Here is a 15,427-nt window from a genome sequence, read left to right on the forward strand (position 1 = left end):
GCTCTGCCTACCACAAGGAACGGGGAGGCTAATGAGAAGGCAGGTGGCAGAAGACTGCTCCTGATGGAAGGGACCCGACGAGCCAGCTGCACTGTACAGAAACACCGTCCCAGGGGCAGGAGGGAGCCGGTGCAGTCGTGACTAAATGCACGAGTGCCAACCTGGAGGGCTGGCACCCTGGAGTGCCAACCTTCACCTCCACCTCCACCTCCACCGCACTGTCTGGCCAGAACCAGCGAGCCCAGTCACTCCCACGCAGGAGGTTCACTTGCTTCCCTGCCTGCCCTGCCCCGTCTTCCTCTTAGAAAAAATAATCTCCTGCCATATGGACTGTCTTGGTCTGACACGATCAATGTTTTCACTTCAGCTCCACCAGACAGCTGCTTAATTTGTTAACAGAAAATGTTGTGGCACAAATGTATCATCAACAAGAGCTATTATTAGTTGCTGGGGATGTACAAGCGCGTGCGCGCATGCGCGCACGCACACACATGCACACACACATGCATCCACAGGCACACATGAGCGAGCATATGCACGCACACAGGCACAGACATGCGTAAGTGTGCACACGCATGCACGGTCACGCGTGCACACCCACATCCACACACACACACACACACACCAAACCTCTGTTCCCTCGGTGACAGCGGGCAGCAGGGCTGATGGAGATGGCCAAAGCGGGGTGAACTTGCTGTGCTGAAGGGCTCTCTTCTTGCTCCTCTGTGGCGGCCTTGGGCGAGAGGAGGGCAGGAGCCTTTGCTTTGACATTGGTTAAGTATCTGTTTATTTTCCAACCTTATTACTGCCCCACAGGCACAAGACCATCTGGCCCTGTTTTTCCACTGTCTAGAGGGTCTCTGCGGGCCCTGCAGACCTTGAAAAGCAAAGCACGGTGCTGGCTGGGCGAAGCAGAGACTGCCTCGATGCAAAGGAATCGGAGATGCTGAGTAAGGGGGAAGGGACCGCTTTCTTTAGGGGTCAGGCTCGCTGTCCTGGCCAGGGTCATCCTTGCTTTTGCGACCTGCGCCACTCTTTTGGTTCACAAGGGTTCCCTCTATGCTGGCCCGGCTCTCCGGACTGCCCCCAAACTTTGCACGCACACTAGTGCAAGTGTAAATGCTCGCCTAATTTACACACGTGCTTGCCATGACAATACACGTGCCATCAGAAGGCCAGTTTGATTCACTGCCGGACAGAACATTCCCCGTTTTCTTGGGGTGGGGGGGCTGTAGGCTTGGATCCACCTCGCACCTCTCCTTGCTTTGCTGCAAGGAGCAGGAACGGGGATCCCATAACTTTTCCGTCGCTGGTAGTGCAAACTTCCCTCCCCTTCTGCTCAGCCGCTGATGGGGAGAAGAGCTGCAGCTCCACCCTGCTCCACTGCTCCCTTCCAGGCCCAGCCTAGTGGGCTCTGCTCTCCTGGAGCAGGGCAGCGCTTGGCTATAGGCAGCGTGAGATTTACTGAACCAGCTCCAGCCTCTTGCTTCACGTCACGAGATCCAACTCGGGCCAGGCAGGGTCCGCTCTGCTTAGCACGAGGCTTTGAGCTGCCTTGGCTGAGAGCCCTTCTGGGGAAGGAGGGGGAATGGCGAGAGTGGGGAGAGCAGAGAGGCCAGCGGCCACGAGACCCTCTCAATACCCAGTGACTGTTTGAAGCAGGGATTCCCTTCACCCCATTGAGACACAGGCTTGATCCACCCCTCCTTAATCTGTCTCCACTGTGCCTGTCCCTGTCAGGGGCCCAGCAGCTGGTGGCCCCTGCAAGGGCATGAATGAGCCAGATGTAGCTTGGGGGCCTCGCTGCCAGGCCCATCTTGACAATACACGAGCACTGGGTGAGCACATGGTGGGGGCTTGGAGACCTGGCCTGTCCCTCTCCCCCAGCTACATCTCTTCCTACTGACTCTAGACCCCGCGGCTGTTGCCTTATTTCTTTTAGCTTCTAGCACCTGAACCCTCTCACGTAATGCAGGACAGAGCCACGTCATGGCACTGACATTTGCACAGAACCGTGTGCCTGGGAGGAACTGCAGAGTCGGGCTATTATTGCTTGTATTCACAGATGCCCCTTATTAAAAATGCTAGAAAGAACTCTTCCAAGGCACAGCAGCTCCCCGGTGCGGCCCCGCGCCTGCTCTCGCTTCCCAGGCCAGTGCGTGGGCTGGCGTGGCAGCAGCCCTCTCCCCGCTGTGCCCACGTCCATGGTTGCACAGGAAGACTTCAGTTGGAAATTTGTTAAAAAAAACATTTAAAAATGAGCCATAAAACAACAACCGAGAAAGGGTCCAAGATTGTCTCTTAAAAAAAAAGGGAAGCAGGTTCTCCAGGCCCCAACGCTGCTCGCCTTGCCGTCGGAGAAATGCATAGTTGATACAAAAAAAGGTCAGCTACATCAGGAGGCCTCCACAGCCGCGGGGCTCGGGGGGCACCTCCTCAAGCCCCTTCTGCCCTCTCCGGCGTGGAGGAGTGGGGGTCCATGAGCTCACGGAGAATGGGGTGTGCTCAGAAAAGGAGCTAAGCTGCAGGAGCAGGCACCCGGACCTCCGGCGGTGCTCAATCCAGTTTTGTGGCAAGGCCGGGGAAGTGAATCACTTCTTCTTCCCGTTTGCTTCTGAGCCCTTGTGTGGACCTGAGCCAGCGTCCCAGCAGAAGCGGGTCCCTCTGTGAGTCCTGCTGCCTCGGTCCTCAGGAGAAGGACCCGCCTGAGGAAATGAAGCCGTCACTGGAAAACAAAGGATGCTCCGATGCCTCCCTCCCCCCTCCCCATCCTGGGCTGGCCACGTTGGTGGCTGGCAGCGGTGGACAAGCAATTCCCCTCTCCCAGAGGCACTCAGATCATCTTCATGTTGAACTTCCTGGCGCCTCCCTGCCCGGTGGTGGTGGTGGGACCATCCACTTTGCGGAAGGAGTACTCCACGGAGAAGTTGTTCTTGTGTTGCCCCCGACCCCGGCTCCAGACAAAGAGGAGCAGGAAGCAGAAGAGCACCACGCCCAGGAAGGTGATGCAGCCCATGGCAGTGGACACCAAGATGGTTTTGAGGTCCAGTGTAAACTTCAAGAAGACCTGCGTGTCGTTGTGGAAGGTGTCATTGAACTCGCTGAGGTACAAAGTCCGGTTTGCATACAAAGAGCTGTCAGCTGGGTGCCCCTTCACCGTCAGGGTGGCGAAGTAGGTGTCGTTGCCCCCCGCATTGCTAGCGATGCATATGTATGTGCCGCTGTCTTGGACTTGGGCAAATCGGATTTCTAGCGTGCCCCCAGGGAGGACTGTTGCTCGCCCTGTGCTTTTGGTCGTGATCATCCTGTGCTGAGGAGAGACCCAGACAATGGAGGGCATGGGCTCGCCGTCGGCTCGGCAGAGGAAGGAGACGGACTGCCCCTCACGGGCCGTTATGTGCTGCAGCTTTCGGTCCCTTATTTTGGGCTTTTGGCAGGTGAAGTACTCGAACAGTATGGAGTCTGGGAAGTCGCGCAGGGCATTGCCCTGGATCTCTGGCGGCGAGGAGCACATGGGCTGCTGCCCATCGAAGTTGAGTGTCTTTCGGCGCTGTAGTATCCAGAGGAGGCGGCAATCGCAGGCCAGTGGGTTCCTGTCCACACGCAGAGTCTCCAGGGTGTTCACAGAGTGGAAGGTGCTCTCCTCCAGGGTTGTGAGGAAGTTGTTGGAGAGGTTGAGGAGGCGGATTTGCCTCAAGCCAGAGAACGCTTGAGGCTCCACCAAGACCAAGAGAGCGCCCACCATGTGAAGCTCTTGAAGCCTAATTAGGTCCTTGAAGGAGCCCTTCAGCACCGTGCTGATGGGGTTGTACGACAAGTTCAGGTACCTGAGGTACACAAGGTTCCTCAACGCAGCTGTGGGCACGGCCGTGATGTTGGTGTACGTGATGGACAGAGATGTGAGATTCAGTCCTTGGAAGCTGGTGGGTGAGATGTCCTCCAGTAGTGGCCAGTTGTCAATCTCCAGCCGCAAAAGATTGTAGAGCTTCTTGAAGTTCTGGTCCTCCAGCGAAGCAATGCTGAGGTGTCGGAGCCGAAGGACCTCCAGGTTTTGGAGGTAGGAGAGGGATTCTGCAGAGATGGCTGTCAGGTTACATTTCTCTATGGTCAGCTGCTCCAGTCCCAGTAGGCCAGAGAAAGCCCTTTGGGAGATGTACACCAAGTCATTGTCTCCCACCTCCAGGTTCTTCAGGTTCCTCAGGTCTTGAAACATGTAGTCCAGCAGGATGACGATTTTGTTTTCACTGATATCCAAGAGGGTGAGGTTGGCCAGCTTGGTGAAGACCCCAGGCGGGATCAGCTTGAGCTGGTTGCCTCGCAGCCGCAAGGTCTGTAGGTTGAAGAGGTTGCTGAAGGCTCCTGGCTCCACATTGGTGATGATGTTCTCACTGAAATCGAGCTCCTCCAGCAAAGGGTAAGGGGACAGGTCCCCGGGGTTCAGGCAGCGGATCCGGTTCTTGTTGAGCTCCAGGATCTTAGTCTCGGTGGGGATCCCCTCAGGGATGGAGGTAAGACGCTTGCGATGACACGCCACGGACTTGATCTGAGGGGCACACTCACAGCGTGCTGGGCAGGCGGCCACCCGGGCTGTGCTTAGGAGAATCAAATGGAGGCCCAGGACTGGAAGCCAACATGTCATTGTGTAGAGCATGATCTTACGGTCGCGCTACCATTCTCCCATGCACCTGCAAGAGCAAGACAGGAGCAATGTTAGTTGGCCAAACCCATGTGATACTAGCAAGCTTCTACAAAGCTGCAAGCCCAGATGATGGAAAGCTGGTCCCGCCATCACGTTTTCACACTGCTCTGCTCAGCCCAACAACTTTGCTGCAGGCTATCTCATGCTTAGTTATTAGCCTAGTGAGGGGCACATAGGAAATAAGAATTCTTAGCCCTCTCCAGCTCCAGAGCAGTGTGCAAGCTAAGTTTTTTACAACCCTCATATGAGATACCAGCACCACTTTAAAGACAGAGATACTGAGGCACAACCAGGGGAGAGCTGTCCCACAGGAAAGGCTAAATCAGAGCTCCAGCCTGCCTGACTCAAACCTAGGTTTCACACCATGCTGCACTTCAGAGGCCTCTTACGCTCAGGAATGCTGGAGTCCAAGTTAGAATAACTCTACTGATTTAATAGAACTAAGCTAGTTTCGCATTGAAGGCAGAGCTGAGCCCTTAACAGGGATGGGCAACTATTTTGGGCGGAGGGCCGCTTACGGAGTTTTGGCCAGCCATTGAGGGCTGCATTTCCCTCTCCGGTGCAGGGAAGCAGGAACAGCCCCACGGTCCCAGGCCAGAAGCCTCTGCTAGGCAGGAGCTTCTGGTTTGGGGGGAGGGTGGGGCTGGGCGGGCCTTGCTGCTGGGTCCTGCTGCTGGCTTCTCCTGTGTCCTACTGCCCCTGGCTCCTGTCATCTTTGACAGGCAGCCAGGAGTAAATAAATATTCATTTTCTAAATTTTGGATAGAAAGGCCTGGTGGGCCAAATCCGGCCCCTCGACCATATTTTGCCCACCCCGCCTTAGCAAAACACTAGCCATGCATGATCTTTCTCAGGGCACATTAGCTTTCAAGGCTCTGTTCCTGGGACAACCATTTGAACACCAAGGTGCTGTATCTACAGGCGGTATGTTCAGCCAGTTTAGTTACAGCACCTCTGCTTGGCGTGACTGTAGTGCAGACTGGCCTTTCGTGAGCCTGGCGCAGTCGATTTGTGCAGGCCAGGCTTAAGTCTGTTATGACAAATGCATGCAGAGGGAGAGAACATGTGTGGGACTGGTGTGACTGTACTGCAAAAGGAAGGGGTGACTGCCGCATGGGTCTCCGGCAGGCTGGTACTTTGGTTGCTAGCCTACATCACTATATCAGCATTGCTCCTAATCTGGGCTGGGTAGATCAGCACTAAGGTGGGTACACCTGCCTGTATCACAAGCACATCTCATGCAGCCCAAGCCACTATATTCTCTCATCCCCTCATGATGCTATGTGACCCCCTTTTTGCCATGGCCCAGTCCCATGGCGTTTTTCTGGGGCCAGTGTAATATCGTTCAGGATGCCTGTTGCTGCATTTGAGCTGTCTCCATCCAGGGCACAGGCTGTTTGTACAGGGCAGATCAGAGAGATCCTAAAAAGTCTGCTGCAACTTGCACAATGCTTCCTTTGTAGATTAGAATTACTACCACTCTCCTCACTCTGGCCAAAAACACACAGGCCTTGATCAGGTGTGTCCTCCAGCTGATGAAACACTGTCCTCGCTCTGGAGGGATTAGTATCCTTCCATCACCGTAGCGTTTCTCTGGGAACCCCCAGTGCCACACATGCTTCTCTTCCCTCTCTCCCGGCCCATGCCGCTTTGCTCTCTGTCCTTTTCTGGGCAGCCTGCAATATTCCATCTTTGTTATGACCTTGAGCACCTGGGGAGGTACAGGGGGCACTGGTGGGGCACCAGGGATTCGGCTGTAGGGATCTGATGTGTAGCATCATCAAACTACTGAGAAAAATGAGTTTGTCTGGTGGTGAGATGTTTGTGAGTGAAGTTGCACAAGGAATTTGGTGCCAATGAGTGTTATTTCACATCAATGGAGAAGTCACTGTTCTTATTTTTAGTAGCAGTAATAGGATTGTGGTAACATTTAGCAGCCCCCGTCCCCAGAAATGATCCCATTGTTAGGTGCTGTACAAACATAGAAGTAAAGACAGTCCTTTCTCTCAGGAGCTTGTGATTTCAATGCTTGACCATCTAAGTATTATTTGTTTCAGCACTGCTGGGAGCCCAAGGCTGTGGATGTCAGAATAAATAGATAAATAGAAACCAAGGCAAGGCAGCCAAATCAGGGCTCAAGTCAGTTCTCCGCCCATAGCAAACACCTTCTGGAGTGCCCAGCTGTCCAGGGCCTGAGGGGCTGTGCAAAAGCCTCCCAGTTCCCTACATCAGAGGTAATCTTAATTCAAACCTTGTCCACTACCTTCTCTGGGGACGCCTGATGGCTCCCGTCACAGCATTTTGCCAGGATCCATCTTATGAGCCTGCCTGCCTTGCTTATTCCTCCTGTCTCTTCCAGTCATTTCCTATTACCAGACCTTCCTTCTGCAACTGGCTATTGCTGCTCCAGCCGACAGTCCACTAATAAGCTGCTCCTTGCTAGCTCATGGCACCACAATGTTTGTATCCGCTGGAGCTGCACGGCTGTTGCCTGCACCATTGCTGCTTGGGTGGTGGTTAGCTCCTGCGGCTGATGTTCCTGAACAGCAGTACATCCCTGGCTGGGGGTCAGCAGCTGTGCTGACTTCTACCCACTTTGCTAGCCACCACTATGAGGGACGCAGGTCATCACAGGCTCAGAAGCATTGGGCTGGCAGGGCCCTCAGGAGGCCACCCCGGTCCAGCCCCCTGCTTGAGGCAGGATCAGCCCTGTCTAACCTGTCTAGTGTTCGTCTAACCTGCTCTTAAACCTTCCAGTGATGAAGAGTCTATAACTGCTCTGGGTAGAGGCTGATTACTTGCAAGTGGCCTGTGGGATCTGCATTCTGGAGACACTAGAGAAATATGAGCTGGTATCAGGGAGCCTTCAGGATGTGACTTTGCTACAGTAAAATGGAATCAAGGTGTCTTGGGCCCTCCTGATTTGTCAGACTGTAGGTGTCTGACAGGTAACTATCAATCCCTCAGCCAGGCATCACATCATGACCCCCCACATCATGACCTGCTGCACCTGTAGGGTGTCCTCTGATGGCAGCGGCACTCGGCACGGATTCTGCTGCAGGGTGGTAGGCATCCCCTTGTTCTCACAGGTGCTGTTACTCTTGGGTAATGAAGGTCGGTGAACAGGCAAACCTGGCAGGTTTCCATGCCCCCGGCAGTGGCATTGATATGAGACACCCTCCAGCCCAGAATACCCACTGCCTTCAGCAGCATTCACTTGTAATGGCAAAATCTGCCTTGCAACCTTACATCTAAGCACCTTGAGCACTTTATGGAGATGAACAATTAAACCTCACACCTGCTCCACCCCTCCTGGGGGATGGGATTCTCTATATACCCATCCTGCAGGAGGGGAAAAATGAGGTGCAGTGAAGGAAGGTATTAACTTGCCAGGATCACACGGTGTCACAGCCGAGAGCATGCAGTGCCCAACTGGCCTGACATCCAAGCTCACCTCCTCCATACCCCTGTATCACAGTTGCTCTCAGCTGGTGATGGACAAATCAGGGACACGAGCTCTGAAATGCCTGACAAGCAACAGCAGACAGAAGAGGAGGGAGCTTGAAGTGGCCTGGCGCTCCTCTACAATCCTCCTACCCACTCAGCAGTGCTGGTGACAACAACAGCTGAGGATGGGCCATGATCAGCTCGGGAGCTTTTGAAAATATGAAGCCGGTGCCATTACTTATCCGCAGCTCTAGGCTTCCAAATCCCTTTAAAAAAACCCTGGACTTTGGCTTCTGAAACACTCTGGTGCCTTGTTGATCTTCCCCCTTATTAAAACCATCTCTGTCACCGCCACTGGCCAGCCCCAGCAGAGAGGCCATGGTGGGCATGAGCTTTAGGGGCCTGACTCCCCATCTACCTGGGAGGTGGCTACTCTAAGGTACTGGGGAGTCGCATAAACATTGCTTTCCCTCACCCAGATGCAGAAGGAAGGTGAGTCTCTGGGGATATCAGTCCAATGCCCTTGGAGAAGCTCCATCCATCCCCATCTGGTTATTCAGAAGCTTTATAGTTAAACCTCTTTGCTTCTCTTCATTGCCTGGGATCAGGACAGTCAAAGAAGGGGAGAGAAACGCCGGGTATGTGAGTGCTTGCAGGTTCACCTGTGGAGGGGGGCAATCAGAAAAGGGGCCTGCTTGGCCAGTGGTGCAGCAGGTGGGTCTCCATCACTACCAGTGGGGCAACACGGGGCAGCAGGCACTGGGGACAGTAAGGGGAGCTGATGCCCGCCAGGGTCACCAAGCCACAGTGCCTCCTGGCTGCTCATGGCCTGAGCTCAAGACGCCTTCACTTGGTCATATGCTGTAAGACATCTCTATAGGCCTTCAGCGAACTTATGGGGATGCAGGCCAGGCTGGTCTTCTGGAGCTGTTGAGTGGCATGGGCGGGAGAGGAAAGGAAGCTAGGTGGAGAGAGAGAGGCCCCAGGAGCTGCCCTCCTGCTGCAGACAAACAGGAGGCGGAAGCAGGCAGCTGCGGTGGCGGTAGCACTGAGCTGAGCGCACCATGCTGCCTGGGGTCAGAAACCCACTGGAGCTGAGGAAATTGGGCCTAATATGCACTCAGGGAGCCTGACTCACTGAGCCACGAGCCCGCAAAAGGCTCCTCCACCGCCTTGCAGATGCTGCTGGCCACACTCCCTGGAGGCCCGCAGGCACATGCATGTGCTTGCCCATGCGTGCACAGGTATGAACATGCCCATGCATGAGTATGCACACGGTTCATGTTCAAACATGCCCTCTGGCACATGCGTGTCCATAACATGTGCTGTCTGACTGGGGATGCAAGGGTGTCAGGCCAGAGACCAACCCCTTCTGTGGACACAGCTGAGAAATGCTTCTTGCTCCAGGAGAATGCGGGATGCCACGTGCCAAGGCTCAGCTCCTTCGGGGCAGAACAGGTCCCTTTCAGCACTGGGAACCCGGGAGAAGGGGCAGCACCAAAGCATGATCCAAGACCCTGCCACGAAGTCAGGGAAGGTATCAAACACCAGGCCCCTGCCTGCCCTGGAAGATGATGCCGTGCATGGTGCCAACCATGCAAGTGCAAAGAGCCAGGCCAGGGGCCCAATGTGTGCTGTGCTTGGATCTGAGCTTTCTGGGTGGGAGTCAGGATGGGTGCTCTGTTGGAGACTTTTCTCCCAACAGGTAGGAGCTGTTTCCAGAGGGAAAGGGGCTACCCACATAGACAGCCCCTGGGGGATGCTGGCCCTGGCGGGGGCAGTGCAATGGGACTTGCACTTGGCAGGGCTCCCTCTGGCTGTCAGGCAGGCTTTGGGGTAGGGAGTGGTGGGATTTGAATGATCTGGGGAGGGGTGGGGTTGATCTGAACATCCAGGATTGCATGTCCACCCTGGAGGGCTCTCCAGCATTTTGTTGCTGGAATTACCGGGAAGTGGCAAGAGGCAGGTTCGGACAGCAGGAGCATTGCACCCTGCTAGGTGGCACTTCGGGCACCCCAGAGCCCAGGCAAACCCGCAGGGAGGGGACAGAGGTAAGAAGAGAGGGCTTTAGGCTCCAGCTAAACCTTACTGCCTCCTGCCTGGAGCTGCCTGGTGTCTCTAAGGAGGTGTTTAACACTGTGGTATTTCCCCAACGGGGCAAGAAAATTTAGCAGCAGGCTTGCAGAAGAAGCGGTGCCTGCCTGCCACCTTGCACAGCAGCCAGTGGGCGATGACTGTCTGTGGAGGTGTCCGAGCGAGCCAGGCCTAGACCAGTCAGCAAGGGCAGGTGGGGCTTTGACCAGGCTGAACTAATGCACTGTAAGGCAATAAGCTAATACAAGAGGCTCAGCTGCCTCTGGCTCTGAAGGACACATTTCCTTGAGGGCAACTCCCCAACCCAGCCACAAATGATCTTGGGTCAGTGACTGCCAGTCCGTGCCAGCGGGCGTGTGCTCCCACCCCGGATCCTGCTGCAATGACGGTTAGGACACAAGGAGATTATGGCTGCAATAATCTCTCCAAGAGGAATATTATCTGCCAGGTCTGTCTACCCCAGTGCTCAACTGCTCTGGGGCTCGGTGCAAGGGACCCTGCTCTTCCTCCCATTTGCTCTTTACCCTCCTATTTGTCTGGCCCATGCGCAAGTTGGACTAGGGGCCACCCGCTCTGGCCCCGGCGTTGGTGCACATGGAACCAATGATACCAGTGAGCGACAGAGACGGTGCTGGCCCCCTTCCTCTCCTGTCTCTTGGCTCTTGCACACCCATTGCTGCCGCAGGATTCCCGGGTGACGGAGGCTGGCGCCTGCGCTCTCATCTGTTCCTCCTGTAAATCAAACACCTGGACCGGTTGTGCAAAGGGTCATGCGCGGGGCTGCTACTGAAGTCGACCAGAGCCATCAGCGGGCTTGGATGGCGCCTGTCCTCTGCCGAGGGGAGCAGTGTCTCTGCGCCCCAGCACGAGCGGTGCTTAGGACACAGCAGACAGCACTCCTCCTGCGGGGGCTGAGCGCACCCAGTGGCAGAGGGCAGTTTCTGGGGATGGGATATGGGCTGGTGTTTAGGGGGGAGCTGGCTTGAGGGCCTGGGGCAGGTGCTTGGGTTTCGGCCAGGATTTAAGGCAGGGCTGGGCTATGTCCCGCTGCTCCGGTTTGAGGACCAGCCTTGGGGCTTCATTCCTGCTCCTGATCCTGGGCTCCTAGTTCCTTCCCTCGTGGAGTTTCTCTCCTCATCCTTGAACTGGTTTTGGGGGGAGACATTTTTCTCCCCTCCCTGCATCTTCCCTGGTCCCCCCCCGCCCTGGGGAGCCCTGCAGACACCCCCAGGTCTCCAGCCCATCACATCTGTTCCCCTCTCTGCTGTGACAAGGATTTTAACAAGAAGAGAAAATGGCAGGAGACAAATCCGTAGATAGGAGAAACACCGGCCGGTAACAAGAGCCGAAAATGCCACCCAAGGAATTCGCTGACCACGTGGAGGCTGTAACAAGGATGGGAAATGGCAGAAACATCTGTTCTTTCTTGTTACCCTTCAGAGGCGCTGACGGGACCGGTGAATGATTTAACATGAACGCAGGTCAAGGATCTAGCTCTGGACTGACAGGTCTTGGCTTTACCCAACATGCCAGAGCTGGCTGAGGTGTGCACTGCGGGCAAAGTTTCCAAAGGACAATGCCTGTCTGCGAGGAGATTGAAGAGAAAAAGGAGTGACTTCCGCGCTCTGCTGCTTCCCTGCCCGCGCAGCTACTCCGAGCCTGGTCCTCCCACCACCTAGGCACACGGGGCTCACAACGGTCAGTCCCCTGCAATGTAGGCAGCCACGTAACAGATGCACTGTCCACCGGGTCCATCAGCGCATGCGCTCCAGCCCCTCCTACACATCACAGCCCCCAAGCCCCCAGGACAAACAGCACCTTGGGACAAAACCTCCAGTGGAGAGGGACTGTGCAATACCCTCAGCCTCGAGTGGGAGAATCGCCTGCTGTCCTGCCGCAGAGCCGTCAAACTTCCCAGAGTTCAGGGGGTTTGGACCAGGAGGGAGAGGAGTGGGGCTGGTTTGGGAACCTCTGCTTCCTGGCAAGGCTGGCTTCTGATCTGCATGTAGCTCAAGACTGAGAAACAGGGATCTCCAACTCCCCAAAGCATGCTGTTTTCTGCATCGCCGGTCACTGTGCCATGGTGAGTCAGAAGGGTTTACGTATCCAATGCCAAACTGCCCGGGGGGGAAGTGACTATATTTTTCCTGCTCAGCTTCTTCATACACAGGGTCTCTTTTCCATGTAACCCCTCTCCTGTGAGTGCAGTCTAGTGCTTAGAGCATGGCACTGTGGGAGAGGCGATGGGTCAGGACTCCTGGGCTCCATTCCCAGCCTTGGCACTGGCTGGATAAGTCCTTTTCTCTCTCTGTGCCTCACTCTACCTGCTCAAACTAATCCTGTCACTCCCAAATGGTGTGGGCCAGTGGCCCACGATCTGCCCTCAACATCAAACTCTTAATGGTGCCCTCTGGACCAGCTGTAGGTGCTAAAGACCACTTTCATGGCTCTGAGGAGCACCCACGGTCCACAGCATAGGGACCGCTGCTATAATCATCTGGGGGGAGCGTAACCACTGCTCTCTGCTGGCACGAACTGGAGCAGCTCCAGTGTGCGTTGCACTCTGTCCGCACCGACCTCCACCTTGTGCAGAGTATCCAGGTTGTAGCCGTATTGGTCTAGAGGCAAAAGCAATCAGGACTCGTGGTAGAGGTGATATCTTTGATTAGACCAACTAGTTTTTTGCAAAAATGTAGTCGGTCTAATGAAAGATATCACCTCTGCCATGACTCCTGATTACTTTTGCCTTGCGCGGACATGCTCATGCTGCGGCGGGGCCTTCGACACCCACCTGGGTCCAGAAGGGCTTGTCCAGCCTGCACTGGAGCCTGCCTGCCACCACACCACCAGTGCTCCCAGCACCCAGGGTTGAAGCAAGCTCACGAGCATCTCAGGACGCCTGCCTGAGCTGCAATCACACCTCTGGCTTGCGGCACAGCCAACCCCCTGGTGCGTCACCAGATGGTCTCCTCTGGCTCGCACGGCAGGGTCTCAGTTACTGGAGCAGAAGGATCTGAGGTCTTCCCTCCTGCCCCCAGGAAGCCTGCGGTGTCCAGGCTGTGCAGCACTGAGGCAGTGGGGAGGTCTCTGTGGCCACAGGCATCTCCAGCCCTCACTTCCCTCTCAGGGAGACCGGCAAGGTTAGTGTATTGTTGCCACTGGGACGCTGAGTGGGACCCAGTGGCAGCAATGCAGGGGACCCTGCCCTTCCTCCCATGTGCTCTTTACCCTCCTCTTCACCTGGCCCATGCTCAAGTTGGAGTAGGGGCCACACGCTGGCTGTTCAGCACCTCTGCAGATGACTGACTCTGCAGGGACTCCCCCCCCAGATATGGCCAGACAGGTCCTGAGCTCAGGTGGGCTCCCCAAAAGGCAGCTCCCCTTGAGAGATGAGCCCTGCCTGGGACTCCGGGCCTCTATGTGCAGCGCAGAGGTCCACGAACAGAGCAGCAGCCTGCACAGGCTTGGGAAAGTAGCATCCGTTTGTCTCATCCGTGGACCCTTCAAACCCCACTTCTGCCAGTGGTGGCCAGTGGAAGGGGATGTTCCCCCAACAACCCCCCGCTGCCATATACCTGCTTATCTGCTGCCTCCAGCAAAGCTATCTCCATCCAGGGCCTTCTCATCCACGCAGTATTTATCTGCCTTGCTCTTTCTTGCTCATGCCTCTCTTTGGGTGTCTATCAGTCCCTATCAGTCACCAGCATCTCTGTCTCTATCTGCTGTCTATCTGCAATATTTAGCTAAGCATCTTTCCCTCCGCTGTTCTCTCTCTGTGCCAGATTAGTTTCTCAGCAGACTGTCTATCTATTGTACATCTCTATCTGCTCAGCCTTGTAACAAATCCCTGGGCACATGGGACTTCATGGGGGCACTTTGCGATGGCAATGGGGAAAGGACTTCAGAGCCTTCTGCCCTGCAGGGGCTAAAGGAGAATCGCCCGTTAGCACAACGGGGCTCATGACACACACAGGTGCATACACACTAGGTAGTCCTCTACAACCTACGAGCTCGTTACAGCAGCTCGCTTGCTGTTGGAGCAGTTTTCAGGGGACAATATTCATTAGTTAGAGACAATCTGGGAAGCGGTGATGAGGCATGGAGTCTTTCAGCTCTAGGCTTTCTAGTTCCCGCACAGACAACATGGAAAGGAAACGACTTCAGCATCTCCTGATTGTTCATAAAACTAAAAGGAAATCCTATCAGCCAGCTCTGTGGATGTTGTGCCTTTGGTGAGATGAGTCTGAGGGTCCTCAGTCTAGTTCTCAGTGGCCAGATAGCAACAGAGAGACCAAGGGTTGAATGGGTCATGGCGGCATCTCTGAATGTCCTTCTCCTTCTCGGGAGGGAACAAGGCACACATGTCCTCCTGCTGTCCTAAGCGCGCTTGTTTGGAGGATAAAGGACCTGTTCTCTGCCTTCAGGGCTGTCCAGCTCCCACATGGACGGTGGAGCACCAACTGCACTTGCTCCGGTCTTGGGACTGGTGTGCATTTCAGAGCTAGCTTTAGGTTGGTTTATCTTGACTCCTTGGACACCCTTTGGAAAGATCTTCCCGTGGGTTCCTCTCTGGCCCTCCGTGTCTACAACTTCACTGTCTCTTCCCCCCACACCCGCCCCCCATGCCCTGACCCCATCGAAACTGCTTCTCACTGGGCTTGTCCCCCCTACGTGTTGTTGTGTCACGACCAGCCCTGCTGCTGAGGGTGACGCGGAGGCCAGCGTGTGCCAGGACAAACCCAGGCCGTCAAGGTGTCTGCACACTCGGGCACCTACTCTGGTGTGCAGATCCGCTAAGACCATAAGCTTGCCCTGGACACCCCTCTAGCCCCTAAAGCTCACTGCCTTCGAGCTGTGCTGGGATTTCCAGGTGTCTCAAAAGACCACTGAACAAAGCCAGGCATTAAACCTTCTAGGAGGTGACAGGCCAACAGCTTCAGGCCCTGGCCAAAGAGACCCCCTTCACTGACCCCAACCATTGCAAAGCCATGGCCATGCCATCCTGTGGCTGTACTCTAAGGGAAGGGGCAAGCGGCTTAGCTCACTGGCCACAAGCAGGCCCTGGCACTGGCCATCTCTTCCACCTGCCCAATGCCACAGGTAGGACACACAGCCCACCCTGACACATGCACCATCACAGAGACACCCAATGCCACAGGCGCACACACACACACACACACACACACA

The 15,427-nt window shown here is 55.4% G+C and overlaps 1 protein-coding gene across 1 annotated transcript in view; it reads right to left on the reverse strand.

Moving 5' to 3' along the window:
• Positions 1 to 571: 571 nt before the first annotated feature.
• LINGO3 (leucine rich repeat and Ig domain containing 3) overlaps positions 572 to 15,427 on the reverse strand; it is an 81,082-nt gene continuing 66,226 nt past the window's right edge. The window contains exon 2 of the mRNA XM_019513345.1: positions 572 to 4,685. Within this exon, the coding sequence (XP_019368890.1) occupies positions 2,834 to 4,651 (1,818 nt within the window). The 5' untranslated portion in view covers positions 4,652 to 4,685 and the 3' untranslated portion in view covers positions 572 to 2,833. The remainder of the gene's footprint in view (positions 4,686 to 15,427) is intronic.

Source organism: Gavialis gangeticus, unplaced genomic scaffold, assembly GCF_001723915.1.
Source record: "Gavialis gangeticus isolate Ggan-Ray unplaced genomic scaffold, GavGan_comp1, whole genome shotgun sequence".
Classification (NCBI taxonomy): domain Eukaryota; kingdom Metazoa; phylum Chordata; order Crocodylia; family Gavialidae; genus Gavialis; species Gavialis gangeticus.